A 27,065-nucleotide genomic window follows, 5' to 3' on the forward strand; every position below is an offset into this window, starting at 1 on the left:
CCCTTGACAAAGCCATTTCTGTTGGGGAAGGACAAGAGAGATGAAAGATCACATAGTCATCTCTTTTATTTGCACATAAGTTTCTACCTGAACAAACAGCATAATGAAATGCCAACTTCAGCATCTTGGACAGGAAGCGCTCACCATGCTTCCTCCCACCTCTAAAAGACATCTGCATAAAAGGCTTACTAGCATCCATGAGTCTTAATCAATGTCCTGGGGTGGCCCAGAGCAAGGTTTTATTATATATGAAGGTGGACGGAAGAATTGTGGGTCTAGAGTCGGGGTGTCCCCACAAGCCGCCATCCTTCCTTCTTGCCAATTTTGGTAAAGGCAGCCACCAGGCCAAGACCGACACAGGCAGACATGCCAGTGGCAAAACTGTGGGCTGAAAAGCAAAAAGAAAAATGCTTTGGTTAGGAGACACGTTTTATTGCAACCTTGGAAAATGGGAGATTATGGACTCTAGTGAAACCCCCAGGGAAGCCCTCTCCAGCCCCCAAGGTGCAAGCGAGAGACAGGACCATCAATTCAGCCTGGCCAGGACTGACCTCTGGCTCCTAAGATACTGCCTGATGCGCAACCTCCAATGAAGTAGTTCAGGGGGTCTTCTGGTGCATCCCGGATCTGGGCGCTAAGGCAAGTGGTCACCCCAAAAATGGCTCCTAATGTAGCTGTGAGAGGGAGAGAGAAAGGCCATATTGGATTGTGATATGCAGATTGTTAAACAAACATAGCCACAGAGCTTTTTCATTACAGCAGTATTTTTCAAACTGTGGATTGGGGCCCACCAGAAATCACTTGATTTCTGAATCACCACCTGATTTCTGGTGGGTCCTGCAGAGCCTCCAATGAAAACATGGGTGATTGAAAGATCAGATAACTGCCTCAAGTCCTGAAGCTATTAAAAAACTGAATAGCTTCTAACTACCCTGCAAAAAGCTGAGCTCCTGCAGTTTGCAAGCTTATAGGGAAATGTAGGGAGATAATGTTTTGAGTGCCTTTTTTCTGGTGTGTTCCCCCCCCCCCAAGTCCATCAATCACAGGTAGTGGGAACAGGTGAAGGCTGGGCCACATAACTAAGCCCCTCAAGCCTTGAGGCTATTCATTAGGGCTGCCTCAATATGAGAAATGGATTGGTTTTTTGCAAATAAATATTACTTGTAAACAAATCAATACATACACTATTTCTTTCTAGATCACTTTTTACAACTCTTGTGAAGCTAGGTGGGTCCCTATAGAGCAGCAATTTTCAGCTACAGTGCTGTGGTTGGTGGTGTGCTGTGAATGGTCCACTGGTGTGCTTTGAATGGTCCACTGGGGTGCCGTGGGAGTTTGGGGGAGGCTCATTTATTAATAGGGTAATTGGGGAATGAGAGCCCCCCCCCATCAGCAGTGCAATGTCAATTGTCAAAAGACTGATGGTGTGTCTTGACAATTTTAGTGCCTTGTCAGTGTGCTTGGCAGTGTGCAGTGAGGTGATAAAGGTTGAAAATTGCTGCTATGGAGTGTCATTTTAAAGAGTGGGTCCTGGTGCTAAAAAGTTTGAGAACCACTGCATTAGAACATAAAGTAGAATACGTGTAATGGACACACCAGGAGTCCACTTTTTTACATCAGCAGATACTTAACCACTGTCTAAAACAAGAAATGAACTAGAAATGCAAGGAATGAAGACAACAACTATTTCAGAATGGATAAAACAAAAAGGTCCATCCAGGCTAGCACTCTGCTTCCCACAGTGACTCATCAGATGCCTCAGGGAAGCCCACAGACAGGACATGAAGGCAATAGCCCTTTCCCTATTTGCCTCCAGTATTCAGATGAACTACCCCAGACCATGGAGGATCATTTTAACTGCTCTGCTGACAAGAACAGAAACTTAAAACATTCCTGCTGCTAGATGACCAGGTTGCCAGATAATGATTGGCAGTGATTTGGTTGGTACACCAGCCGCATCCTTGCTTAGCTAGAAAAGACCTGGCCATTTATACTCCAATCAACTCTGGGCCTGATTAGCATTACTGTGCAAAGTGTGGTTCTCCTTCTTGTCTAATTTTTGTCAAACTTCCTTGCTGGGAAGCTTGACAAAATTCATTTTGGAGATTATGTTTTAATCATTCTTTAGCACTGGGGCAGTTGTAGGCAAATCATTTTGGTCCCCAAAAGTTAGGACAACAATATTTTTAGCAGATAATGCATTTTTGAATTTAAAGGTTTATTAAAGCAGATCCATTTTGCTTTAATGTGACATCATCATTGATGGCTACTGGAGGAGCTGAGCTCACTGTTTAGCTTAATCTAAGGGTGGATTTTCTACTTGGAGATAAGCTATATGTGTGAACAAGCCTCTACTGCCACAATGACTACTCAGAGAATGTAGCTGCTACTGTCAGGAGTGGGACTTACCCATGGTAACTGTGCTCGTGGTTGCCCTCTGGACAGCCTGCAGAGCGGTGTCTGGTTGAAACAATACGATGTGGTAAGCTGAACCAAGGAGGCCTACATAAACAATATTTTATTTTACAAAGGGGAGAAGGAAGGCTAATACTGCCAGAAAACCAAAACATTTAAACTTTTTTTAAAAAAAGTATGCTTTGCACTCACTAGTAATAATAAAGCATTTATATAGTGTTCAAAATGTTTCAAGCACATGATCATCCTCACAACTCTGTAAAGGTGGTGTTGTATTTTTATTCTCAGACATTCATACTTAGTATGTAACTAGCTTGTTTCAAGTATTCAAATGTGCTGTCTCTCTATAATCTTTACAACTGCTCTGTAGCAGAGCCCAGTAATCCCATTTTGCTAAACTAACCATTTCTGTTGGTTTTATTTGAAGCTGTACCTTGTTAACTCCAAAGGGGTAGGTTGAGTTGGACGGAACAGAGACAAGATCAGGATCAGGCCAAAAGCCCATCTGTCTTTGGGAAATCCACAAGCAGAAGAGAAAGGCATACGGTACTGCTTTGCCCCACCCCCGCCACTGCTCCCCTGCAACTGGTATTCAGAGGCATACTACCAGCAAATAGGAGGCAGCACATAGTCATCATGATTAGTAGCTGTTGATAGACATGTGCTCCACAAATTTGTCCAATCCTCTTCTAAAGCCATCCAAGCTAGTGGCCAGCATCACTTGTGATAAATAGAAATGGTTATGAACATTTCTAGTTTGTTGCAGACTTCATTTTTTCCCTAAGGAGGAAAAGTGCAGAAGGTGGTATTATGCATTTTTATTCTAAGGGCACATTTTTATAAATTATAATTATAAATCAGAGATTCTCAAACAGGGGTGTCATGATGCCCCAGTCTGAGAGGCCCTGCCTCTGGCCCCTTAAGGGGTAGGGAAAGGCAGTGACGCAATCCCCAGGATCACACTGCTGCTGGGGACAGGAGGACTTTTTACTTACCTGGAGACTGTGCTGGAGTCCTTGGGGGGTCCAGGGAATCCTCTGCAGGGTACCCCGTGCCGCCAAACAGCTAAAAATAACAAAAAAAGGACACTTCCAGTTTCATGACAAAAATTGGAAGTGCCTGTTTGTTATTTTTAGCTGTTTACAGTTACCTCAGGTTTTAAACTCCAAGGAGTTTAGAACTGAGATTATAAGTTATAATTACTTTTAAAAGTGTACTAGCTAGGTAATATTGGTGGTAGAGTGTAGATGCAGTCACAATCATTACCCATGCACCCTCCCCAGTTCTATAGCACAGTCATTTAGGGCCCAATTCAACTTTGCAGTGCTGATGCATCCACAATGCAGCAACAAGGTAAGGGAAAAAATGTTCCCTTACCTTGAGGAAGCCTCTGTGACTATCCCCCCCCCCACCGCAGAACACAGCGCATGCCCCATTAGTACAGTTGCATCAGCACTGGAAAGTTGAAAAGATTGGGTCTGTGTATCTAGAAAGTTTCTTTTTATCAAGGCCTGAACACAAGTGTACAAAATCTGCGTGAAGGCCACTGAAGTCACCCACTACTACAATACTTTCTGCTTGAGATGCCTCCCTGATTTCTTTCTTCAAGTCAAGATTTTTTTAAAAGCCAGCAAGGAGCCTCCACCTCCAGGTGTCTCTATGTTTGGATTGTGCCTCTCTCCTCCTCACAGTAGCCATTAAAAACATCAACTGCCAAAACTGCCCAACACAAAGCCTACTCACAAGATACCTGCATCCTGTCTAGCATTCAAAGACAGGCAACTTCTAAAACCAGGAGGCTGCCTATAGTCATTGTGGCTTGTAACGTGACATGGACTTTTCCTACATAAATATGTCCAATCCTCTTTTAAAGACATCTAGGCCAGTCTGAAACCTGAGAACTCAAACTCACTCTAGACTACATTTGAGTTTATAATAATCCCTTTCCTCTACCCCAACGGTGATTGCCATACATCTGTGTGTGCATGCACCAAAGTCAATTTAGAAGCACTCCAGATCAATCTACTGACTCAAGGCAGTAATAGAATACCATATATATGCATGTGAATTCATGTACAATACCACCTCTGAAATCACCATTTCCTTCAGCACTCTTTATTTATTTAAAAGATTTCTATACTATCTTTCCTATGTTCAAGCAGTGGTCAATTAAGCCACTTCTGCCCAACATTGCATATATGCAACAGGGACCAAATGTGTACACCTGTGGGATGGGCAAAAATGGGTTCAATAAAAAAATATTAAGAACACAAGGTTACATTGCTCTTCATTACAAAATTACAGTGCTTTCAACCTGGGTTGACTGCTACTGTATCCAATCAGCACCCATTTCCTTCAGTGATGTCTCTTAGGGCACAATACTAACCAACTTTCCAGCATAGAGGTAAGGGTAATTGTCATGAATATGTACACGTTAGGCCTAGGTTAGCATGTGAAGCCTGAACCAAACTAAGTCAGTAACGAAGAAGCGGCTAGCAGTTCCTAGCTGCAAGAATGTGAGTAAACAAACAAAAAAGACTGTTGTCTCTCCTCTGCTGGTCAGAAAGGACAGACAACAAGAATTACAACCCATTAGAATGTTTAACGCCTTAGTAGATGGAGGGGCGCCTGATCAAGCCGATGGAATGCAGCTATGCATCTCCAGAAAGAACTCTAGTTGGGAGGGTCTAGCAACCAGGCCAACTTTAAGAAGGTTCTGTCCTCAAAAGTTTCTGATTGGACAGTCTAAATAAGTATGAAGTCACCTCAGTACTATTAGCATGAGAAGTATAATAATGAGTGCCCAAGGGGTATATCCTGTCCCTTCTTGGACAGAGTTTTGGGTGCAACATCCTGCAGGCTTTGGAGCTCCATTGTCCACCATGGCCATCTGGCCTCACAGGTAGCCTGGAGCTAAGAGACCTACAAGAGTAACTGACCCAGGTGAGAGTTGGGGATTAATAGAGATAGCCAGTTAGCTTTATTATTTTATTGCTGATATGTTTCCTAGATGTTTATACCTCTAGCACAGGGGTGTCCAAAGTTTTTGGCAGGAGGGCACTGTGTCGGGGGCCGGAGGGAAAAAAGAATTAATTTACATTTAAAATTTGAATATATTATTATTATTATATAATTAAATTTTATATAATATATAATATATAATATTATATATATATTTATATATATATATTCTCTTCATCTTGTTGGCATCCTTCAGTCTCGGAAGACTATGGTGTCACGCTCTGAATGGTGGTTCTGGAACACAGTGTCCTCTCCAGTGCGCGAAGCCTGGGTAAAGTCGGTATGGAGGATAGGCTGTTACCCATGCAGCAAATCCCCCCCTCTCCACGTCGCTGAAATGGTCCAATGGAAAGGCAGAGGCCAATACGGTTGGTTCCAGTGGCGTCGCAGGAGTTGCCAGAACATGACTGTGTTCAGCCATGAACTACCTCAGGGACTCCGGCTCCAGATTTTGCCTCGAGGTTGACTCCTGAAGCCTTTTTCATAACTGGATGTAGCCACAAGGCAGTGGAGGTTTAGGATCAGAGTTTTCCTTCTCTCAGATGAGCTGCCTTCCCAGGCTGATGAGTCCCATCTACCCGGTGGGTATATTTATATTATATATTATATATTAATATAATATAAATGATTATATTAAAGATGAACTTCTATGAATCAATGAAGGTCTTGCAATAGCTCAAGGCCTATAAAAGGCCTTGCACAAAGCAAGACTGGCCTTTCCTTTGCTGCTGCTGCTGCATCACAGATGTGAAACAACAAGCAGTGGAGAGAGCCCTCATCCCACAGCTCACGTGAGAGGTCAAACAATCGCCCTCACACTGAGGGCAGTTGTGCTGGGCCAGTGTGGGTTCCAACAAATCTCTGGAGGGCCAGAGGCTCATTGGAGACTGAGGGCTCCCTGAGGGTCGCATTGAGAGGCCTTGAGGGCCGCAAGTGGCCCCAGGGCCGGGGTTTGGGCACCCCTGCTCTAGCATTTGCTGCCGTACTGTACCTTATGTACTTAATAAACTAAAATCTCTTTTACTAAGTTGTTTCATTGTCTGTGGGGGACAAAGGTTCAGAATCCTGCCTAGCCGTTCAGCAAGCTACCAAGTGCTCACTGAGGTCTAGTAACTTGAGGACTGAAGCTCTAATTGGAGAAAGAGCTCAGTGCCTGCAAGGGATAGAATTAAGCCTAGAGGGTCTCAGTGTCCCTGGACTGAGGCACTGGAACATACAGGGTGGTGGCAATACTACTGAACAGAGGGGCCTTGAGGGCTTTAGGGTTCGAGAACCAAAAAACTCTGAGCACCCCAAACCCCCCTAAGTTTACAAAAGTAATGCAGCTCCAAGGTAAGGGTACAAACATTCCCTTACCTTGAGGAGGCCTCCCATCTGCCACCCATCTGCAGGATGCAGCAGATGCCCCATTAGAATTGCTGTGTCAGTGCTGGAAAGTTGGTTAGGATTTGGGCCTTAGAGTGCTGTTTCAGCCTCAGCTTTTTAGGACTAGATCTCCAGTGTTAACAGAGATATTACTGTACACAAATAATGAAAAAGATAACATGAGAATCTCTGTGTTCTTTAAAGCAACAACTTAGGCCTGTTGTGGGTGCTATAGAATCAAAGGTCACTCCAAATTAAAAAGGCCATATTCAGTTCAACCTATAAACACACATTTGGAGGACCAGCCTATTTCTCTGGTCTGCCTGTCCTAAACCCAACTAATTTGGAGACACTCCATATTAGCTGTTCTTAGCATATAAAACTTTTCTTGTGATACAAGAGGGTTTGTAGGCATATATGTGTGCATGTAGCATAACAAAAGAACAGAGGAAACCATTTCTCTTCAGAACAAATCCCTACAGGGTGCGCTTGGTGTGAAAAAATATTCCTGAAACAGGAGCGACTTTGAATCACCTCAGATACCCGCCTATATGTTGATCTCACAGATAAGTTGAGGGCAGGTTTTGAGCCCCAAATCATAGAATTTTCTATAACCCTCGGATAAGTCTGGGGTTAAACTTAGGGGGGGTCTAACTATAATTTTGTCTGATTTTACCTGAAGCCAGATCTTGAAAAATAACCTTCCAGTAATTGTTACCTAAAAACTGTACAGTTTCTAATTTATTAAAAACAGAATAAAAGATCATAAAATGCATTTTTGACATTAACTTTTAAAATTCTGGTCTTCACAACATTTGTGTAAACAGCATCAGAGTAAGTGCCTGTAAACAGCATAACAGTAGAACCATTAATCAAATCATTCTTTAAGGTGCCTGGTGTGTGAAGCCACAGGCTCTACATATAACATGCAACATAAAACATGTAATTGGGAGTGTGCAATTCAATTGACCTATGCAGGTCTACTTAGAGGTAAGTCTCATTATAGTCAATGCGGCTTACTCCCAAGTAAGCATGGACTGTAGTGCAGCCTCAGCCCACCTATGTAGGTCTACTCAGAGGTAAGTCTCATTATAGTTAATGGGGCTTACTCCCAGGTAAGCGTGGACAGGAGTGCAGCCTCAGAGCCCAGTTCTGTGCAAGCCTCCAGCGCCCTCCCCCCGCAGCGCCCTCGCGAGTGCTCACCGATAGCGGCGCCGAGGCGCCCCGTCAGCCAGGCTTTGCGGGCGCAGTCAGTGCCCTCCGGGATGTCCCAGTAGCCGGACATGTTGACAAGAACAAGTAGCCCCAGACCGGAAGATATCGCGAGACTTGGTCGCCCAGTCCACTCCGATCTCGCGAGAGACGGGAAAGGTGGGGACTGCGCGCGGCCCAATCACAGCTCGAGGTCACTCAGAGTGACGGCACAGGGTGCAGGTCGGAGGGAGGCAGGGCCTTCCCGCCGACAGCCGAACGTTCATTCAGGGCCGACAGCGGAGGCGTGGCTTCGCTGATCTCTCTCAAGGCGGGGGAAGGTATCCGCAGCGCCGATTGCTGGCCACTGCGAGGGGCGTGGCCGTTTCCCAGTGCGTTGGGCGTGTCCCATGCTCTCGTTGGCTGTTTCTCGCAGTCGGCGAGAGGTGGTTTCCTCGCCTGCTCTCCCCAGCATCGGGCTTGATCGCGTCGTGATTGGTCTCCGCGAGCTGAGGGCGTGGCCGAGCCATTGTTGCGGACACGCCCGGCGCTTTGATTGGTTGCGACGCACGGCGAGTGGGCAGCGGCCGGTCTCCTCGCCCGTCATGTCTTCTCCGTCTCCCCTGGCGCCCCCGACGCCGGTGCAGATCCGCGAGGCCAACGCCCACCTGGCGGCGCTGCACGGCCGCGTCACGGAGCTGGAGCGGCGCCTGGCCACGGCCGAGAGGACGGTGCGCGACCAGGCGGAGAGCCTCATACGGAAGGACGCCGAGATGCGCCAGGCCCTGCTCCAGCTGCGCCAGGGCACGGACAGGTGGGCCAGCGCCGGGCCGCAGGGGGAGGCTGCCGCCGGTCCACACCTGCGGGCGAGGAAGCCCGTGGGCTGCAGTGGGGCTTGCTCCCGAGTAGACACGCCTGGGAGTGGGCTCTGCGGCTGCCGTCCTATCCACACTTACCTGGGAGTAAGCCCCATGGACTCTAATGGAACCTACTCCTGCGTTGACATGCCTAGGATTGGACTCTGAGACACTGAGGGCATTTAGTTTTTATTATTTGTGTTAATTTTGGTAATTGATAATAAAATAAAGTAATAATGGTATTAATAATAAAATCACTAACAAGAGCTTCCAGATAGGGAGCTCTTCCAGATGGGCCCACAACACACCATCCTCTGACACTTTAAAACTAATTCATTTCTGTATATGAAAAAGCAATAGCAAGGATCCTATGCATGTCTTCTCAGACATAAACACCATTGTGTTTAGTTAGGCTTACTCCCAGCAAAGTGCGTATAGGATTGCAGCCATAGATTCCTAGGCTCTGCTCTAGCTTCACCATGGAAAGGGGAGGTAGGATATCAGGTAGATCTAGAGACACTAGCTCAGGGGTGTCCAACATAATGCCTGCAGGCTGAATTTGGACCCCAGAGGCTATTTCCCCAGCCCCTGTTATAATTGGGCTTGCCCAGCATGATAACTGGGCTCTCTCATATCTTGAAAATTTGAAAAAGATCTGCAGTTTCTCTTCTGTCATTGCATCTAATGAATTTCTGTGTGAGAACAAAATGCTTATTTTTGGCCATCATCTGCTTGATGTTGTCACTTTCTGCTTAGTGCTGTAACTTCCAGCCCTGTGCAGGCACCATGGATGCCAAGGTCAGACCTCCGTATGGAACAAGTTTGACATCCCTGCCGTAAATGGTTAAGAAACAAAAAAGTTTGGACCCAGAGAATTGGTACCTTGAGACTAGTTTTATTCTTGATAGATATGCAGTAATATCTAAATTCAGACCGGTTGGACTAAGAGTTTGACAACACTGTCCTATCTGTATTTACTCTGAAATATGTCCCCTCTAATGTATATGGCACTCTAGAAACAAAATCAGATAGATGACTACTCGAGGATGACTAATGGTGTGAGTCTGGCTAGCTAGATCATGTTTAGAGACAGATAGTCAAGGGTAAGTTCAGACCCAGATAATTTAGGAACCCAACTATTTTTTTTCTAGCTGAACTACTAGATTCTTTCTTTCTAAAACAAAATTAGTGAACTTGGTGTCTTGCAAGCCTGCTGACTACTCCAATTTGTCTTGTCCCAAAAAGGTTGCATCTCCCAATGCCCACTTTTTGACTAATTAACACCCTTCTTTTCCAAGAATAGCTGTGGTGTGCAAAGAAATGAACAGAACACCTTATCAGTTGAGCAATTAACAAAATTTATTGCTCCAAATACACTTCCAGCAATTCCTCTTGTCCAGAAATTTTCCCTCCCCAAAACTCCACTTAACTTAGTGGGTAAAGGTCCAAAGCCTCCATTCCAAGTCCACTCCAGCTCAATCTCCCAAAGCACTGTCCAGTCTTTTGCTGCAGAGTCCTGGCAGTCCCCTTCTCCCATAGGTCCTGGTCTGTCTGTGTCTTCTGGGGCTGCCTTTTATTCCTGCAGCCCCTTGTTAAGTCCAAATTAGGCTCAGGTGAGCCATCCCTTCAGTCCATGTCAATTCAAAGTTCCATCCAGGTCAAACGAAGCTCAGGTGTCCATCAGAGTCTCCATTGGCCTTGATAGATTACAGCTGTGGAGCCAGCCCTGCCCAGAGCTGTCAACCAGCTGTCAAAACATGGGAATAGCTGTCAACACCACATCATCCACCTGATGATCTTCCATTACACTTGGACAAAGAGAAGTGTATAGGATTGCAACCTCAATGTGCTACATTTTCCTGGGAATAAGCCTCATTGAACACAGTGGGACATTTCTGAGTAGACATGCATAGGATTGTGCTATCAGACCAGTTTTAATTAAGATGACTCTTTCTTTGTGAATTAAAACACTGAATGTTACACTTATTATGAGAACAGGTAGACACAGGTTAGAGATCACTGACCTCATTAAAATGCCACAGGTGTCTGATGCTGATGCTGATGTTGTGAATGCTTCAGTAAGCTGAGTTGGTGAATGTATCACTTTAGGGGTTGCTTTCCAAACTGCCTGCCTCTTTCACTTCTTGCCACTGTTGCACAACCAGCCACTGTGCCCAAAGACTTGCCTCATTTGTCTGAATCTGGTAGAAAGTTGCCATGTGGTGGGACGGCTTCCATCACTACCACCCTGGAGAAGCAGAATCTCATGGGCACTTTTCTTTTCCTCAAAGGGAAATTGCGATGTTGGAGGAGAAGCTTCTATCCTCTGAGGAGAATGCTCAACAGCTCTTAAAGGTGATCCAGGAAAAGGACAGTGTGATTGCCCAGCTGAAGCACCGGAGTCGGCTGCTGACCAAGATCTGCCGCAGCCGCCCCATCCTGGACAATCTTTTGGCATACATGGCTGAAGGAGAGCAGCTGAGCCCTGACCTGGGAGCCCGAAGCAATGGCAGCTCTCCAGATCATGACCTGTTGCTGGAGACAAACTGCACCCCTGACCTCAACTTAGACACCAGAGAATTTTCTCTCCGTGATGATGACCAGGATTCAGAGAAGACTTTGTTTGGGACAACTGTGTAGAGTGGTATGCTGCCCAGATCCCTTCTTGGATCTCCTCTGCTGTCTCTCCTGGGAGAGCCCCATTTAGGTGCCGGGGTTCTCCCCCTTTCTGACTGCTTAAGCCTGAGCTTGGAGATTTATAATGACTACCTTTAAACAGAGAGACTCCAGCTTAACTGGCTTGCTGACTGCAAACTGTTCTTTACTGACACCCCATTATTGCTCAGGAGTAATTATCCCCTCCCCCATCCACTTGGGTGTGCTGCACACCGAGCCTCTAGGAGAAGCAGGTATCCACTATCGGTCTGGCCTACCTTAGCTTTGTTGGTTAACTTTGCTTTAATGAGTTTTTCTATCTCTTGTGGGGTGTGTTCACTGTTACATTTCTGACCCATGCGCTCAGTTTGCAGCAACTGGTATGGTATGGGACTCTTGGCCTGCATGTACAGCTTTTCTGATGTGGTGCCAGGAAAACTCAAAACTTCACAGTAGAACTTGCGAGTGCAGCTGATCCTACTTTCACGAATGCCCCCAGAATTGTTGCACACAAGGCTGAGGAAATAAAACCACATTTCTAGCTTCTAGATGCTAGTTTTCAGGGAAGATTGTGGGGTTGACTTAAACACAGCCCCCACCAACACCTCTTCATCTGCTTTGACTTGCATAAAACCTTTTTCCTTCCTTAGAATAATGTTGGATTAGTTAGGCAGCTCCACTTCTCTTGTAGGCTCACTTTAGTGTAAATTTAGGATGTTTCCAGCCATCTATCAAAGTGTGTCTTGTTTAAATTCTTAAACTGCTTGCTTGTCTTCTAGGTTGGATTGTCCTAGGATAGTTCTGTTGTTCAGGGCTGGCCAAAATGTGAACAGCTAGAAAACTTCTGCCTGTGTCTTAACAGTTTTGTGGGGCCTGGTGGATAAGTGGCAGACTACTTCTAATACCTGCACCATTTGTGTGGGCTCTATAGGGAAACAGCACATTTTGCATTTATAGTCTCTGGGGTTGTTACCCCTCTGTGGAAGGAGGCAACTACCTCATATTGACCCCTAAATAGGTGCAAGCAAGTGGATGTGGAAGATGTTGGTAAATGACATATTAACCTCACCAGGTGTTCCTCTCTGTCATTCTGGAAAGGAACAAGTTACCCTTATGGTAACAGTTTAGTTTTAAAAAATGGTTAGTGAAAGTGGTCCTAATGGGGTCATGAATCTTAGTCCTTTTTTTCTGGTCAAAATAATTGTCAGTTACTTCATCCTTTAGCTGTTCTAGTTTCCCCTCTCCACCATTTCATTTTTGTGTACTGTTGCAGCTATTTCTTGGCTGTTCTTTGACTGTGTACAGAGCCGGTAAATGGATGTCTTGATTATTTTTAAATCAAATTTTTGTTGTTGTTTTTGTGTGTCTATTAGAGGAGACCAGAAATTTATATATTAATACTTGTCTAATTTTAATAGTCACTTTTTACAACCCTGGTTAGTAACAATATGCAATAATTATTTCTTTCCTTGTTCTCCTCCTCCAAAAAAAAGGTGAATTGACTCTACTTCTGTATGTGGAGCATCTTTGATACCAGAACTTATTAAATATTTGTGGTGTGATCAGAGGGCTAGGAATTCTGTGTAGCCCTAGGAGGGATGAGGGGTGCTCTGACTCTCAGAATTCCCTGCAGGGAAGCTCAGCTAATTGAGGCAGATTAAGGGGCTAGTCCTTGAACCAACCAATTCTGTTGGTTCAGAGGAGTTGTTTCAGCACAAGCTAAGAAAGTTGCTTTACCACATGCACGTTGTTTTACGACATGCCCCTTATAGGGGTGAGGTGTTGGTCCTGATGGAATTTCAAAAGTCTTATACCAATGTAAGCAGCCACTGCATTGCCTCCTATGCTCTTAAGATGGTGGTGTTGTGGTGGCAATTTAATTCTTGCCTTATTTAGTCCTCTGTTACTATCTACATCTCAACATCACTTTTAGGCTCTCTTAAGTTATCCAATTTTTGCTCTCTTATCCCATTTCCAAACTTTTAAGGAAATGCTGATCTTGAGAGGCTGGCTGCAGTCCAAAGCATCCTTTTCAGGACGCAAAAGCTGTGGAATTCAATAGAATTTGCTTCTGAGTAACTACATTTAGGATTGAGCCATTTCTGCTCAACGACTATTATCTTGATTCAGGTCAAGTTAGTTTCACTACAGACTGTTGCGGTGGACAGAAGCTCTGGTTAACTTCCAAGTGCCTACTGGGATTTCGTTACACAATGTCCTCAATTTAACTTTTCCTCGTTGGAAGCAAAAATAAATGTATTTTGATATACTCAATCTGTGTGTGATTCCTTCTCTGCCATTGCTTTTTACTGTTGCTTTCTTATGGTACAGAAACCTTCAGATTGATCCCTAGTGGGTAAGACTCACATTTTAAAATAGCTAGGCTTATAAACATATCCCCACAACTCAGTGGGTGGTTAATGCTAGTTCTACTGTGTGCTGTTTTATAGATGGGGAAACTGAGGCCAAGAGGGCATGATTGATTTAATGTGTGCTGGACATCCTGGGCCCCCAGCACTTTTCACTGCAAATGAACACAATTTAGCAGTTAATCTACAGCTAGTTCACAGGAAATCTAATAAGTGCATGTGAATAGTTGTCGACAAGGTGAAAAAACAAAAACCTATAATAGGAGGTCATCCAGTGCAGTTATTAATACATTCGTTCTGCTTCCCGTTTGTTCCTTGAAATTCTTACAGTGGCAAGTGGCATTCCTGATTATACAAGAGAGAGGAAGGAAATGCAGCTTGTAAGTGTACCTTAGGGTGCAATCCTAACCAACTTTCCAGCACTGACCTAGCTGCAAAGCAACCCCAAGGTAAAGTAACAAACATGCCCTTACCTTGAGTAGGTCCTCTTGACTATACAGTGCGTGTTACATTGCCACAGCTATGTCAGTGCTGAAAAGTTGGTTAGGATTGCGCTCTTAGTGTATGAGAGGGAAGCAAGGAATGCCTCTTTGAAGACAATACTTTGCTACAATATATGAGTACATTGTCTAGACCAGCGATTCCCAAACTGTGGACCCGGGACCCACCAGTGGATTGTGACCCAATTTTTGGTGGTTCATGAAACTGACAGGGCTGGTTAGGCTATGTGCATCGGGGTTGAAACAAGCTGCTACTTGGAGGGAGCACTGCTGGCCAATCACCATTATAGCCGCACCTCTTGGCATTTTTAAATCAGGCAGCAGCCTAGGGCCTCTAAAAAGTTTGGGAGCTACTGGTCTAGACTGAAAGTGATGAGTGCTTTTTTGCTCTTGCAGTGGAGGATGGAATCCTGAAATGGGTTGTACTTCCCACTTGCTCCAGAAGAACGAGCCATAAAAGGAAATGATTTCCTGTGATGCCTCCTTGGGTTCCCAGTGCTAGATTCCGGGATTCCCTCTGCCACTGCTGGAGAATAGAACATTGGGAGTTACCTGATAAATTCCTTTTCTGCTATGGAACAGAAGGAATCCCCATTCAGCTGTGGTTGCAGATCTTTGGTTGAAGTTGGTTCCAGGGGACAGATGCAGACTCCCAAGGGGTTCTAGCTGGTCATGAGTGGATTCTTCTCTTTCTGCTGTTTTTATTTTAGATCTGTGCTTTTTATAGCCTAGAGTTGCCTGTAACAGGAGCATCCATAACTAGGGGCATGGCTACTTCCCAGGGCATCATGGGAAGCAAGTTCCTTTTGGGGGGGGCCGTCTTTTGGAGTGAGCAGAAGGTATAAACCATTCTAAGATTCCCTGTGTTCCACAGCAGAAAAGGTAAGTCCCAGTATGCTATTTGACTTCTTAAGGAATTGTCTTGTTCATGCAAATCTAAGCAATTAATAAAACATTTAATGTACTAATAGTATGGTGTCATCATGGTTAGAATTGATGGAGCAGGAAGAGCTGGGTTCAGATCCTCAAGTCTCTCTGCGTAGTGCTTTTGACTGAGTGAACTATGACCAATTATCTCTCTCTCTCTCTTACCCACCCACCCACCCTATCTCACAGGCTTTTGAGGATAAAAGAAGGGGGAGGGACTGTGTACACTTCCCTGAGCTCTTTCGAGGAAAAATGGTTTATAAATGTGCAAAATAAATATTGTTCACGGACTCAGATTTCTTGAATGGGGTAAGAGCCCTGCTTGTGATTTGTATGACCAACCAGGAGCTTGGAATACTTCCAGCAAAAAACTTGGAAGTTTTCCTCTGGACCGTGGCTGAACGTCCCACCTCCTCTTCCGGCTGCGCCAAATGCAATGTGGCCTCCTGGCACTCCTGCCATGTTGATCTGCCTGGATTGGCTTCCCTTGGGCTCCCTCCAGCGCTCAGCCCAGCCCGGGGAAGGGGGGGGGGTGGGAGCCCTGGCAACCGACAGGCAATTGCTATAGAGACAGGGCATGGCTCAACCCAGACCAACACAACAGCCAAGCTGGAAACGCAGTTTAGAGAGAGCAAAGGAGCACTCGGGACTTCCAGGTAAGAGTGAAATGGAACCCTTACAAGGGGCAAGTGTGTGCATGGGGAAGTGGGGGGGGGGGGTAAAAAAACACACACACAACTGTACTTATACATTTGGAGATGGGGGAAACAGCATTCTTCGGTTACCTTAAGGACTAGTAGGTTATTGTGACAGAAGCTTTGGTGAACTAGAGCATATACTCATGGACAATCCTTTATGTATCTAACAAAGTGAATAGATGCATTTCCCACAATAAATCAGTTTGTTTTTGTGGTAGTATCTGTAGCAACTAACAAGGAGTCTGCTTGTTTCAGGTACTTTTGAGCATGAAAATGTCACAGATATGACCTCATTGTCTGCAATTATTTTTTAACTCTATCTGTGTAAAGACAGAGAGAGAGATGGAGAACTGACAACTGAGGAGAAGATCTTCATGCATCTATTGGTATAGACACTGGCCCCTAGGTGGTGCTTCTTAGATATATCTGTGAGTGTTGAAGGTGTCACAAGATTCTTGTGTGGATGTTTGAACAGCAAACTTTACACTCGCCCCCAATATCTTGTTAACATTTCTTTACATTCCTACTGTTGCCTTTGTCCAAGTGGGTCCCTACAAATTTTATCTGAATCTCAGTTAAACTTTTTTGAGCTTAAGAGGACCAGGATAAAGTGTGGATGGTGAGGTCCCAGGCACAAGCACATACCCCTACACCCTTTCTGTCCTCTTCTCTCCCCCCCCCCCCCATTCAATCCTAGTGTTTATTAGGGACAGGAAGTTGCTTTTCGCTACCTGGCTTGGTGCTGGAAAGGTCAAGAAGAGATGCAAAGTATGTTTCCCCCACTACAGACTGCCAGGTAACTGAACATAAGAACAGCCCCACTGGATCAGGCCATTGCCCCATCTAGTCCAGCTTCCTGTATCTCCCAGCAACCCCACCAAATGCCCCAGGGAGCACACCAGATAACAAGAGACCTGCATCCTGGTGCCCTCCCTTGCATTTGACATAGCCCATTTCTCAAATCAGGAGGTTGCACATACGTATCATGGCTTGTAACCCGTAATGGATTTTTCCTCCAGAAGCTTGTCCAATCCCCTTTTAAAGGCATCCAGGCCAGATGCCATCACCACATCCTGTGGCAAGGAGTTCCACAGACCAACCACACGCTGAGTAAAGAAATATTTTCTTTTGTCTGTCCTAACTCTCCCAACACTCAATTTTAGTGTATGTCCCCTGGTTCTGGTGTTATGTGAGAGTGTAAAGAGCATCTCTCTATCCACTTTATCCTTCCCATACATAATTTTGTATGTCTCAATCATGTCACCCCTCAGGCGTCTCTTTTCTAGGCTGAAGTGGCCCAAACGCAGTATCCTTACCTCATAAGGAAGATGCCCCCAGCCCAGCAATCATCTTAGTTGCCCTCTTTTGCACCTTTTCCATTTCCACTATATTCTTTTTGAGATGCGTCGACTAGAACTGCACAATACTCCAGGTGTAGCCTTACCATTGATTTGTACAACAGCGTTATAATATTAGCCGTTTTGTTCTCAACGCCTTTTCTGATGACCCCAAGCATAGAATTGGCCTTCTTTATTGCCGCCGCACATTGAGTCGACACTTTCATCGACCTGTCCACACCCCCCCCAAGATCTCTCTCCTGATCTGTCACAGACAGCTCAGAACCCATTAGCCTATATGTGAAGTTTTGAGTTTTTGCCCCAATGTGCATGACTTTAAACTTACTTACATTGAAATGCATCTGCCATTTTGCTGCCCATTCTGCCAGTTTGGAGACATCCTTCTGGAGCTCCTCACAATCACTTCTGGTCTTCACCACTCGGAAAAGTTTGGTGTCATCTGCAAACTTAGCCACCTCACTGCTCAACCCTGTCTTGAGGTCATTTATGAAGAGGTTGAAGAGCACCAGTCCCAGGACAGATCCTTGGGGCACACCGCTTTTCACCTCTCTCCATTGTGAAAATTGCCCATTGACACCACCCACTCTCTGTTTCCTGGTCTTCAACCAGGTCTCAATCCAGGAGAGGACCTGCCCTCTAATTCCCTGACTGTGACTAATTCTAATGCAAAGGTACTGTTTTTCAGTACCTTTGGTGAGGGTCCGTGTCGAACACGTTCTGAAAGTCCAAAAATATAATGTCCACAGGTTCTCCTGCATCCACATGCCTGTTGACCTTTTCAAATAATTCTATAAGGTTCATGAGGCAAGACTTACCCTTACAGAAGCCATGCTGATTCTCCCTCAGCAAGGCTTGTTTGTCTATGTGTTTTGAGATTCTATCTTTGATGAGGCATTCCACCATCTTACCCGGTATAGAACTGAGAGGACCACAGCCTCACAACGTGTATCTGCCATGCTTAGCATCCTCTTGCTCATTCTTTGGAAATAAGACTTCAATTTCTGATGACAGAAGATGCTAGCTTGGAATCCTTCCCTGCTCCCAGACACAGATATGTAATGAGTTGGGCTGGAGATATTTTGCAAAGGTTCAGAGGCATTCTGTCATTATTTCAATGTTACCAGCATTACCCATGAAACTACACACATTTGTTCTCTCTGTACTTTTTAGTTTCATCGATTTCCATCTTTTTTTCCATGATGGAATTCAGGTTGAAGTGTAGCTGCAGGAGGGAGGGGATTTGCAATCTCAACAGTAACTCTGGCAGCTTGGCTTCAGCAAGGCTGCTGCATTGAACTTCCACATTCAGTAGTAGTATGCCTCTATATATTAGATACTGGGAACAAAAAATTAGAGGGTTGTTAGTTTCATACCCCGTTTGTAGACTTCTTTGGACCATATGGTTGGCCATTGCAGGAAAAAGGAGCTGGACAAGATGGGCCTTTGGCATCACCCAGCTGGGCTTTTTTATGATAACTAAGTGGAAACTGCATCAGAAAGTTTACAAGTAATTTACCCTTATTCATACCAGAATCATAGCAGATTCAGGGGACAAGCAACATGGGAGGACTGTTGCTTCCATATCTACCTGGTGGATTTCCCAGAGATATATGCTTGGCCACTGCTGGTAACAGTAGGACAAGGGGCTCTTCTGATGATCTTTGGGAGCTGAAAGGGCAAATAGAAATTGAGATGAATGAGTGAATTCCTTGACACTGTGAACAGATTGCCAGGCCAAATTGCAGGAGCCTCCAGGTGAAATAAACCCTGACTAAACTGGAGAAGATGGACTTGTTGGAATAGGGTCAAGCTAGAGATATGTTTCTGGGCTGCTTATAAGATGAGAGAGATTCTGTACAAATTCTGCTTGCTTCCTTCTGCAGACTGTCTCTGATCTCAGAATTCAGGACTGCGTCATGGAGGCAGGCACCGGTGCCATTGAGAAACTCAGAGCAAAGTGCTTGGAAAGGGGTGCATCTGGGATTAAGGGACTGGCCAGGTATGTTGAAGGTGCAAGAACATACAAGGAAATGCTCCCACTTGAACCACCACACACCTGAGGATGAACTGGGAAACCCAATCCCACCTTTTCAGAGCTATTACTAGAAATAACATTCAACAACAAAATGGGTTGACGCACAGTAATATATAATGTTGTTTCTCGTATATACTGTGCTTAAATATTACAAGTCGGATACTATGTATTATTGTGCATTAAACTGTTTTCTGCATTAAATATTTGTAGTCCAAGAGACAGGGCCTTTTTAATGGTGACGCCTTGATTGTGGAACACCCTCTCTGGGTGGATTGTCACCAGGCTCCGTCTTTAGATGTCTTTCAAAGGGAGTTAAGACTCATAGATTCCTGCAGCTCTTTTATCTCTTACTGATGGTCATGTATACATTCTGAGCTCCTACTGTTGCTTGTCTGTTGTTACTTGGATACTGTTGTATGTCTCTGCTGCTGCTGTTTGTCTAGGGCAGGGGTGATTCAAAGCGAAGGTTTCCTGATTTATAGCTCAGCCACTATGCTGCAATAGGAAATTCGAAGATTGAGCTTCTGCCTGGCTCACCAAGAGACTTATCCTTCATCAAATTATCTCACTCTTTTTGAAAGCAGTATTTTCTCCAAAGAGTGTCCAGGAGCATTGGTAGGACTGGCCCATGTGTCAGACCAACTGAACCAGTCACCTTAGGCAGCAGATTGGTGGTGGTGGGGAGTTGCTCATCTCAGTCCATCTACTTACCTCCACTGCTGCTCCTTCTCCTTCCAGGTTTGGAAAAGGAAGAGAAGGACAACAAGAGAGAAGAAATGTGCAGGGGGAGATAAGGGCTGAGCTAGAACATTGGAGATTGGGTGAACGGAGTCTGACATATCTTCTGGTAAAGGGGGGTCAGCATTTACCATGTTGCTTCAGGAGGTCTTAGAACAGCCCCAAGCATTGAGTTGAATTATGCAAGCCAGACAAATTGAGACAGAGAGAGAGAAATTATTCTTGTTTTGCATGATTTTTCTAATGGGATAAAGAGGCACCATTTAAAAAGAGTGTGTGTGTGTGTGTGCATGCGCGTGCGCGTGCGCATGCGTGCGTGCGTGCGTGCGTGTGTGTGTGAGAGAGAGAGAGAGAGAGAATATCTCATGTTTAGGAGCAGAATAGCAACTACCCCATTTGTAGAGGGGTGATTTTTTTGGTGATAAAATGAAAACACATAAGGCTTTTTGCAATTCTAATTTTTGTAAACAAACAAAAACACCCTCCAAAAAATGTGAAAAAAATAAAACCATTTTCTAACACCTAGCTGACTCTATAATGAATGTGGCTGCATCTGCTGACAGTATACCCCCATTTCATCTACCTAGTACACTTTAAAAACTATTATAATTTATAATTATAAAAATGTCCCCTTGGAATAAAAACACATGACACTGCTTTCTGCACTTGTTCCTTGGGGAGAAAACAATCTGTGAAAAAACAATCTTTAAGAACACTTCTACTATTTGTTCCAGCCTAGCCTTTTTCTAGTGATAGTTTTCTAGTGTCTCCTTTGCATTTTTGTTGTTTTTTATTCTTATTAATAATATGAATATTTATATACAGTTTTCCAATAAAAGTTCCTTAGGTAGCAGAATAAAACATTGTGAGCCCCCTTTCTGGTATCTTAATAATTATTCATTTTTCACTATGTAAACCAGGGGTGCTCACACTTTTTTGGCTCGAGAGCTACTTTGAAACCCAGCAAGGCCCGGAGATCTACCAGAGTTTTTTTTACAATGTTCGTGCCATCATAACATATAACATTTATGTGTACAATGTATGTTGGTGTACCTTGAGCCCCACTGAGTATAACAGGACTTACTCCTGAGTAGACATGCCTAGGATTAGGCTGTGAGGCTGCAATCCTAGCCACACTTACCTGGGAGTAAGCCCTATTGAGTACAATGGGCCTTACTCCCGGCGTTTCCTCCCAGAGGCACCTGAAGGGGGGGGTCGGCACTCCGTGATCTACTCATTTTGCCTCGCGATCTACCAGTAGATCGTGATCCCCCTATTGAGCACCCCTGATGTAAACCCTTGTGAAGGCATTTTGCTGAAAACCAGTAGAATATATAAATATTTTAATTACTAGCTTATTTCACTTTTTTTTATTTTGACTAATATAATCTGCTGCTTGACCATTGTGGGAAGGAGCTATGCAGGATGGTGAAGCCCTAAGCCCTCCCATTGGATATGTTATTTCATGACCTCTCGGACCTGAGATTTCATTGTGCATGCAACACTATCAGGCAGTATCTTATGGACCATGAGGCCAAGAACCCTACCTCTGTTGTTTTGAAGCAAACACTGAAAGTCTCAGGACACTAAATTCTGCAAATTCTATGTTCCTGAACACATTGCAGCCTTGGCTACTGGCTAGAAACAAATGCTAACTTCAATTTTCACCCTCTTGGCCTGACTATGAACTCCTTTGCTCTTTCCTACTGGTTGCAGGTTCTTCCGCATCATGGATGATGACAAGAGCAGATCATTAGACCTGGAGGAATTTCTGCAGGGCCTCCAGGATGCTGGGGTCTCTCTGAAACGGGGTGAAGTGGAGGAGATTTTCCATCTCTGTGATAAGAATAAGAGTGGCACCTTGGATTTGAATGAGTTCTTAGAAATGCTGAGGGTGAGTAGAGAGGCATTTCCCAGGTATGGCTGGGCTTGTGATTTTGGCTAAAAAAGGTTCTGAAAGGTACAAGGATTTGTAAGAGAGATAGGCCATAACTCTACCCGATTGCTTGGTATACAGACTGCCTTTGAACATGGAGATTCCCTAAAGCTACTTTAAAAATATATGGAAAGCCTTGCTCAGTCAGCTCAAGATGGATTCATCTAGTACACAATCCTGTTTCAGACAGAGACAGGCCAGATGCCCCAATCAGAAGCTTACCAGCAGGACATGAACACCACAACCCATTCAACATACTTCAGTATGTGATATACTGCCTCTGAATATTGAGGCTCCATCCTTATTATTAACCATCCATCCCATGGTTAATAGCTATTAATGGGTGAAATCATAGTAAGCCAATCTTTTTTTCTGTGTAAGAGTCCTGCTGGATCAGACCAGTCTAGTCCAGTGTCCTGTTTCCAGCTTGGTCAATTGGATATTTCTGGAAGGCCCACAAGTAAGGCAATGAAAGTAACAATATATCCTTGTTGTTTAGCCTCCTATGTCCAAAGCCAGGAAGGAGATAATTAGAGAGGCATTCCAGAAACTAGACAGGACTGGTGATGGTTTGGTGACTGTGGAGGACCTCCGTGGGGTCTACAACTGCCAGTCACACCCCAAGTTCCGAAGTGGAGAATGGACCAAGGATCAGGTGTTCCGAGCCTTCTTGGACAACTTTGACTCCCCTGATGACAAGGATGGGAAGGTGAGTGGCAGAGAAGCCCCTGAAATTTCTGCTGTACTGGGAATGATCTAGGGCTGAGTCAGTTTGACTTGGGCCTCTTCAAATAGATGGAAGAGAGATGAGCCAGTCTTGTAGTCAGGCAGCAACAAGGGTGGGGGTGAGGGGTGATCAACTTGGTTAGCCAAACAAGGAGCCCCTTTTACAATTCACACAGGGCAGGTTGTAAAAACCATTGAGGATATACTGGGAAACTGTGGTGGTGGGCATTGGCTTAGACCTCTCCTCCTGCATGAATTTTTCTACCCACCACTAAAGGCTATCTAACAGCAACTTATAAACCATAAGAACTAAATGGAACTTCCATATACACTTACATGATACCTAAATATTGCCCCTCTTATGCCCTGTTCCTGGGCTTATGAGATGCATTAGATGGGCTGCCCTTCTTACACTTAAACTAAAGGAAGGTCTTTTCTGGACTTTTTCCTCCACTTTGAAAGCATTGAATCTGGGGAAAGGGGAAACAATTTCGGATTCTTGGTCTAGAATAGAAAACAAGAAAAGTCTGCCTCTCTAGCAAAGAATGCTAGCTTTTTTAGGGCAGTAGCTCAGGGATAGGCTCAGTTAAATACAGAGGCAGGGAGATACTTTTTACTAGTAGCCATGCAACTACCATCTCACTTTTCTATAGGTCACAGCTGAGGAGTTCCTGAACTACTATAGCGGTGTAAGCGCCTCCATTGACAGTGATGAATACTTTGTGGACATGGTGAAGAGGGCCTGGAAGCTGTAGAGGAACATATGGGCACACATCCCTCACCCCATCTACTTTCTCAAAATAATGGTTGAGCAGGAATGGAATTGTAGTTAACTGTAGTGATAAGAGATAGCTGGCTGTGGCACCTTGGGAGATTACAGCCCACTCTACATATGCAGCAGAATAAACTGGTAACAGCAGGTGGAGGGTTTTTAAGCGTTTCCCCACATACACAAATATTTAAATTCCCACATGTAGAAATATAGGACATAGGGAGTAAGGTTCTATCTCTGCCCAGTTCCTGCCCTAGTTTTCTACCACCAAGGAATTTTTGATGTGGGATTTTTTTTTTTCTATTCTCCCCACCACCCATACACAGTTTGAAGCAGTACTTCAGAATTAGCAGGTTTCAGGTTTGTTGATTTCTCCCTGAAAATGCTGAACTGGAGCCAGGTAGAAAATACTGGCATGAGAGAACTGGAATAAATTGCCTACTCTGCCACATGAACCATGCACTGGGCTGATCTGTGTATACAAGTACAAACCTGCATTCAAGAGACTCCAGATCAGAGTCTAATCCCTAGCTCTAAGGCAGGCCAGCAGACCTGCATGGAGACCTGGTCTAATGAAGTCAATTAATACTCCTGTTTGCTAGGTGAGAAACACAAGGCTGAAAGAGATGCATGTAGCACAAGCCTATCTATGATTGATTTTTAAAAGTTGCAGTTCTTACAGAACAAGCGGCATCAGTACTCTTAGCATTAAAGTCCCATTTTACAGTTGTGGAACAGTGAGACAGAGACACAACCTTTCTATTCTATACATTGCCTGCTCTCAGGCTATACAGTTTCCTTCTGCTACTCTACCGCCTTCTGCTGCATATATAGACCTGGACTAAGGTTATACATACTCCTATGCATGTTTACAGGGATGTTAACCCTGATTGAAAGTGCTGGAACATACTCTGTCCTAAGGACAATATGCCTAGGGCAGTGGTTCTCAAACATTCAGCACCAGGACCCACTTTTTAGACTGAGAATCTGTCAGGACCCACCAGAAATGATGTCATGAACAGAAGTGACATTGTCAAGCAGGAACATTTTTAACAATCCTAGGCTGCAATCCTACCCACACTTATCCAGGAGTAAGTTCCATTGACTATCATTGTTCAAAGAATATACATAGTAGCTTGTTAAAAGTACGGGTCTGTAACATGTCCCCAAATTAAGTCACATGCCATGGTAGCATCAAGTCCAATATATTAAAAATAAAATATTGACATGAATGGGGACCCACCTGAAATTGGCTTGCGACCCACGTAGTGGGTCCCGACCCACAGTTTGAGAAACACTGGCCTAGGGGTATACTGCAGCTAGTTGACTGTCATTTCCAAGAGAGTTTACAAGCAGGGACCAGGATAGCACATGATCAACAGATATTAATCTCAGGCAGTGGCTTACCATGGGGTGCCCACCTCTGTTCTGCTTGCTTACACTGATGCTCTTTCTTCCACGCCCTTAATTAGAGAGGAAATGAAGCAGAAGAGGAAGTGTAGAAGACAGAATGAGACAGTCTAGCCCACCACACATCTCTCCTTTACACTTCCTCTTCCACTTAATCCCCCTAATCTTTTTCCAAACCAGGGAGTGGGAGGAGCACAGGCTGGCACATGACTAGGTAAAGGCTAGTAGAACTTGGCGTACTGCCTCATGCAAGGGAAAATCTTTGTTTGGCCTTGTATTCCATAATAGTTTCCTCTCCCATCCTAAGTCTGTATAGAATAAAGCCATAATTGTTATGGGGGAGAATCTCACAACGTTGTAGTTCTTTTTTGGAAGTGGAGGGGTTTCCTGCTTTCAGAAATCAAAGTTGCAATTCTGTGCATGCTTACTGGGGAATAAGCCCTGTTGGATTCATTACGGCTGAGAGATGTACTTCTGGACTGTAGAAGATGCTCCAATATGAATGGGTGATGTTTCCCATTTATTAAAAAGTCAGTTGTGCGCCCTTGCGGGGTTGAGGACAAAAATGGCTGCAGGACTGTTGTGGAGAGGGAGAGCTAGGACCCAGTGCTAATTTAATAAAACCAGGCCAAACTCTCCTGTCTAGCAATTTATGAAATGAGTTGCTAATTTGCTGAACAAAGCTTGCTCCCCTTCAAACAGATTATACTGAAATGTTAAAACTGGAGTCTGCAAGTTACTTTTGAGCCACATACAGACACTCCTCCTTCATCCATTGTTCCCCTTGCCCCAGTTAGGAGTGGTAGGGAAGCCAAATGAGAATGGGATTTACAATGGAAGGGGGTGGGATGCAGCTGTCATTTTCTCCAAAAAGCATCATGTTTTTAGACCTCATGCTAGTGGAAGTATGTTCGGAGGTGAGTGGGCAATGCTTGCCAAGATCAAAAGCCTGCAAAATAGATTTCCAGTGGCTAGGAGACGTGAGGATGTCCCAGCATATCCTTGTACCTCTTCTGTGACTAGCCAAACTGGAAATATGCAGAATAAACAATTCGAAATGTGTCAACAAATTTACATAATGTATACAGTCCATAGAATCTGTGCTGCCTAGGTGCATTTAAAAAGCAAGAATTAACAAAGTTATACACCTCAGTACATGCTAGCCTCTTCTGATGTTAGTTTTTTTGGGGGGGTATCTGGGGATTTGGCTTGTAAGCTTTTGCCTCTGTGACCCCCCCCCCCAGTGAAATGACTGGGGTGAGTGTGCTTCTGATACAGCCCGCACAACCTCTAAGGTCAGCATATGCACATCTGACCTTCAGGTTGTTTGAAATGGTCTTTAGTTTTAATTCCAGGCCAGCCTGCATCAACGGGGGGGGGGGGGAATGCAGGAGCCAGCATAACTACACTGGAGGACACAGACTGGACCACGCATTCAGCTGGGAAGAACAAAAATGAGTTGTCGATTCCCAGAAGGGCAGAATACGATGAGAAGAGAAAGTTAAAGCCATTCCCAAATCTTATCCCTGTAATATTTCTCTTTGTTCTACAGGAAGGAGGCCTTGCTCCAGTTCCTTATCCCTTCTAAAAAGCATAGTCCCTTTTGACATCAGTCCCTGAGGTCATAGAAAAGGTGGTGGTCAGCTGGAGTCAAAATATTTATTTTTAACTTCAGATAGAATTTAAAAAAAAACTTTTAAAAAATTAACCATTAGTGGCAGGTTATTGTGCTTTTAAATATTTGAGATCTACCTTGCATTAAATTCAAAGGTAAGATTTTTTTGAAAAGCATGATCTAATCTGGTTAATTGAATCTAAAAAAGTGCCCTGCTGGGCTCAGACTGAAGGTTTATCTAATCCAGCATCTTGTGGGCCACCCAGACACTCCAATGTGAAGCCTCTAAGCAGAGTATAAAGATAAATAGCCCTCTCCTGTTCTACAGTTGGTAGGAAATAGACTGCCTCTGAATGTGGCATGCCTCTGAATTCCATGTATCTCTCACAGGGCTAAAGTAACAGATAGCCCTCTCTGCTGTGAATTTGTCTAAGCTAATTGTTATCACTATACCTTGGAGCAGTGAATCCTACACAA

At 44.4% G+C, this 27,065-nt stretch overlaps 3 protein-coding genes across 4 annotated transcripts; 2 read left to right on the top strand and 1 right to left on the bottom strand.

The window, feature by feature from the left end:
• Nucleotides 1–48: 48 nt before the first annotated feature.
• Nucleotides 49–8,131, bottom strand: NDUFA11 (NADH:ubiquinone oxidoreductase subunit A11). Its single transcript, XM_066635806.1, has 4 exons — nucleotides 8,005–8,131; nucleotides 2,410–2,502; nucleotides 552–674; nucleotides 49–388 (listed from the first exon to the last, which is right to left on the bottom strand). The coding sequence occupies exons 1-4, from the start codon at nucleotides 8,084–8,086 to the stop codon at nucleotides 276–278; spliced, it is 411 nt and encodes a 136-aa protein (XP_066491903.1). The 5' UTR covers nucleotides 8,087–8,131; the 3' UTR covers nucleotides 49–275.
• Nucleotides 8,132–8,578: 447 nt separating this feature from the next.
• VMAC (vimentin type intermediate filament associated coiled-coil protein) lies at nucleotides 8,579–13,743 on the top strand. The gene is made up of 2 exons (XM_066635932.1): nucleotides 8,579–8,806; nucleotides 11,141–13,743. Exons 1-2 carry the CDS (start codon nucleotides 8,598–8,600, stop codon nucleotides 11,487–11,489), a joined length of 558 nt encoding a protein of 185 aa, XP_066492029.1. The 5' UTR covers nucleotides 8,579–8,597; the 3' UTR covers nucleotides 11,490–13,743.
• Nucleotides 13,744–15,193: 1,450 nt separating this feature from the next.
• Nucleotides 15,194–26,681, top strand: CAPS (calcyphosine). 2 transcript variants are annotated; one of them, XM_066634776.1, is made up of 5 exons: nucleotides 15,194–15,255; nucleotides 19,240–19,355; nucleotides 21,846–22,023; nucleotides 22,565–22,774; nucleotides 23,445–26,681. In XM_066634776.1, the coding sequence occupies exons 2-5, from the start codon at nucleotides 19,273–19,275 to the stop codon at nucleotides 23,544–23,546; spliced, it is 573 nt and encodes a 190-aa protein (XP_066490873.1). In that variant the 5' UTR covers nucleotides 15,194–15,255; nucleotides 19,240–19,272; the 3' UTR covers nucleotides 23,547–26,681. The 2 variants fall into 2 exon arrangements, with proteins under 2 accessions (XP_066490873.1, XP_066490872.1); XM_066634775.1 differs by lacking the exon at nucleotides 15,194–15,255 and adding an exon at nucleotides 15,769–15,956.
• Nucleotides 26,682–27,065: the final 384 nt, after the last annotated feature.

The sequence above is a fragment of the Tiliqua scincoides genome, chromosome 8 (assembly GCF_035046505.1).
Source record: "Tiliqua scincoides isolate rTilSci1 chromosome 8, rTilSci1.hap2, whole genome shotgun sequence".
Lineage (NCBI taxonomy): Eukaryota > Metazoa > Chordata > Lepidosauria > Squamata > Scincidae > Tiliqua > Tiliqua scincoides.

Coding starts and splice junctions, on each gene's coding strand:
- NDUFA11 (XM_066635806.1), bottom strand. CDS start 8,086: ATGTCCGGCTACTGGGACATCCCGGAGGGCACTGACTGCGCCCGCAAA. Junction 2,503..8,004: donor GCGCCTCGGCGCCGCTATCG/GTGAGCACTCGC, acceptor TTGTTTATGTAG/GCCTCCTTGGTTCAGCTTAC. Junction 675..2,409: donor CACGAGCACAGTTACCATGG/GTAAGTCCCACT, acceptor TCCCTCTCACAG/CTACATTAGGAGCCATTTTT.
- CAPS (XM_066634776.1), top strand. CDS start 19,273: ATGGAGGCAGGCACCGGTGCCATTGAGAAACTCAGAGCAAAGTGCTTG. Junction 22,024..22,564: donor AGTTCTTAGAAATGCTGAGG/GTGAGTAGAGAG, acceptor CTTGTTGTTTAG/CCTCCTATGTCCAAAGCCAG. Junction 22,775..23,444: donor CTGATGACAAGGATGGGAAG/GTGAGTGGCAGA, acceptor ACTTTTCTATAG/GTCACAGCTGAGGAGTTCCT.
- VMAC (XM_066635932.1), top strand. CDS start 8,598: ATGTCTTCTCCGTCTCCCCTGGCGCCCCCGACGCCGGTGCAGATCCGC. Junction 8,807..11,140: donor CTGCGCCAGGGCACGGACAG/GTGGGCCAGCGC, acceptor TTTTCCTCAAAG/GGAAATTGCGATGTTGGAGG.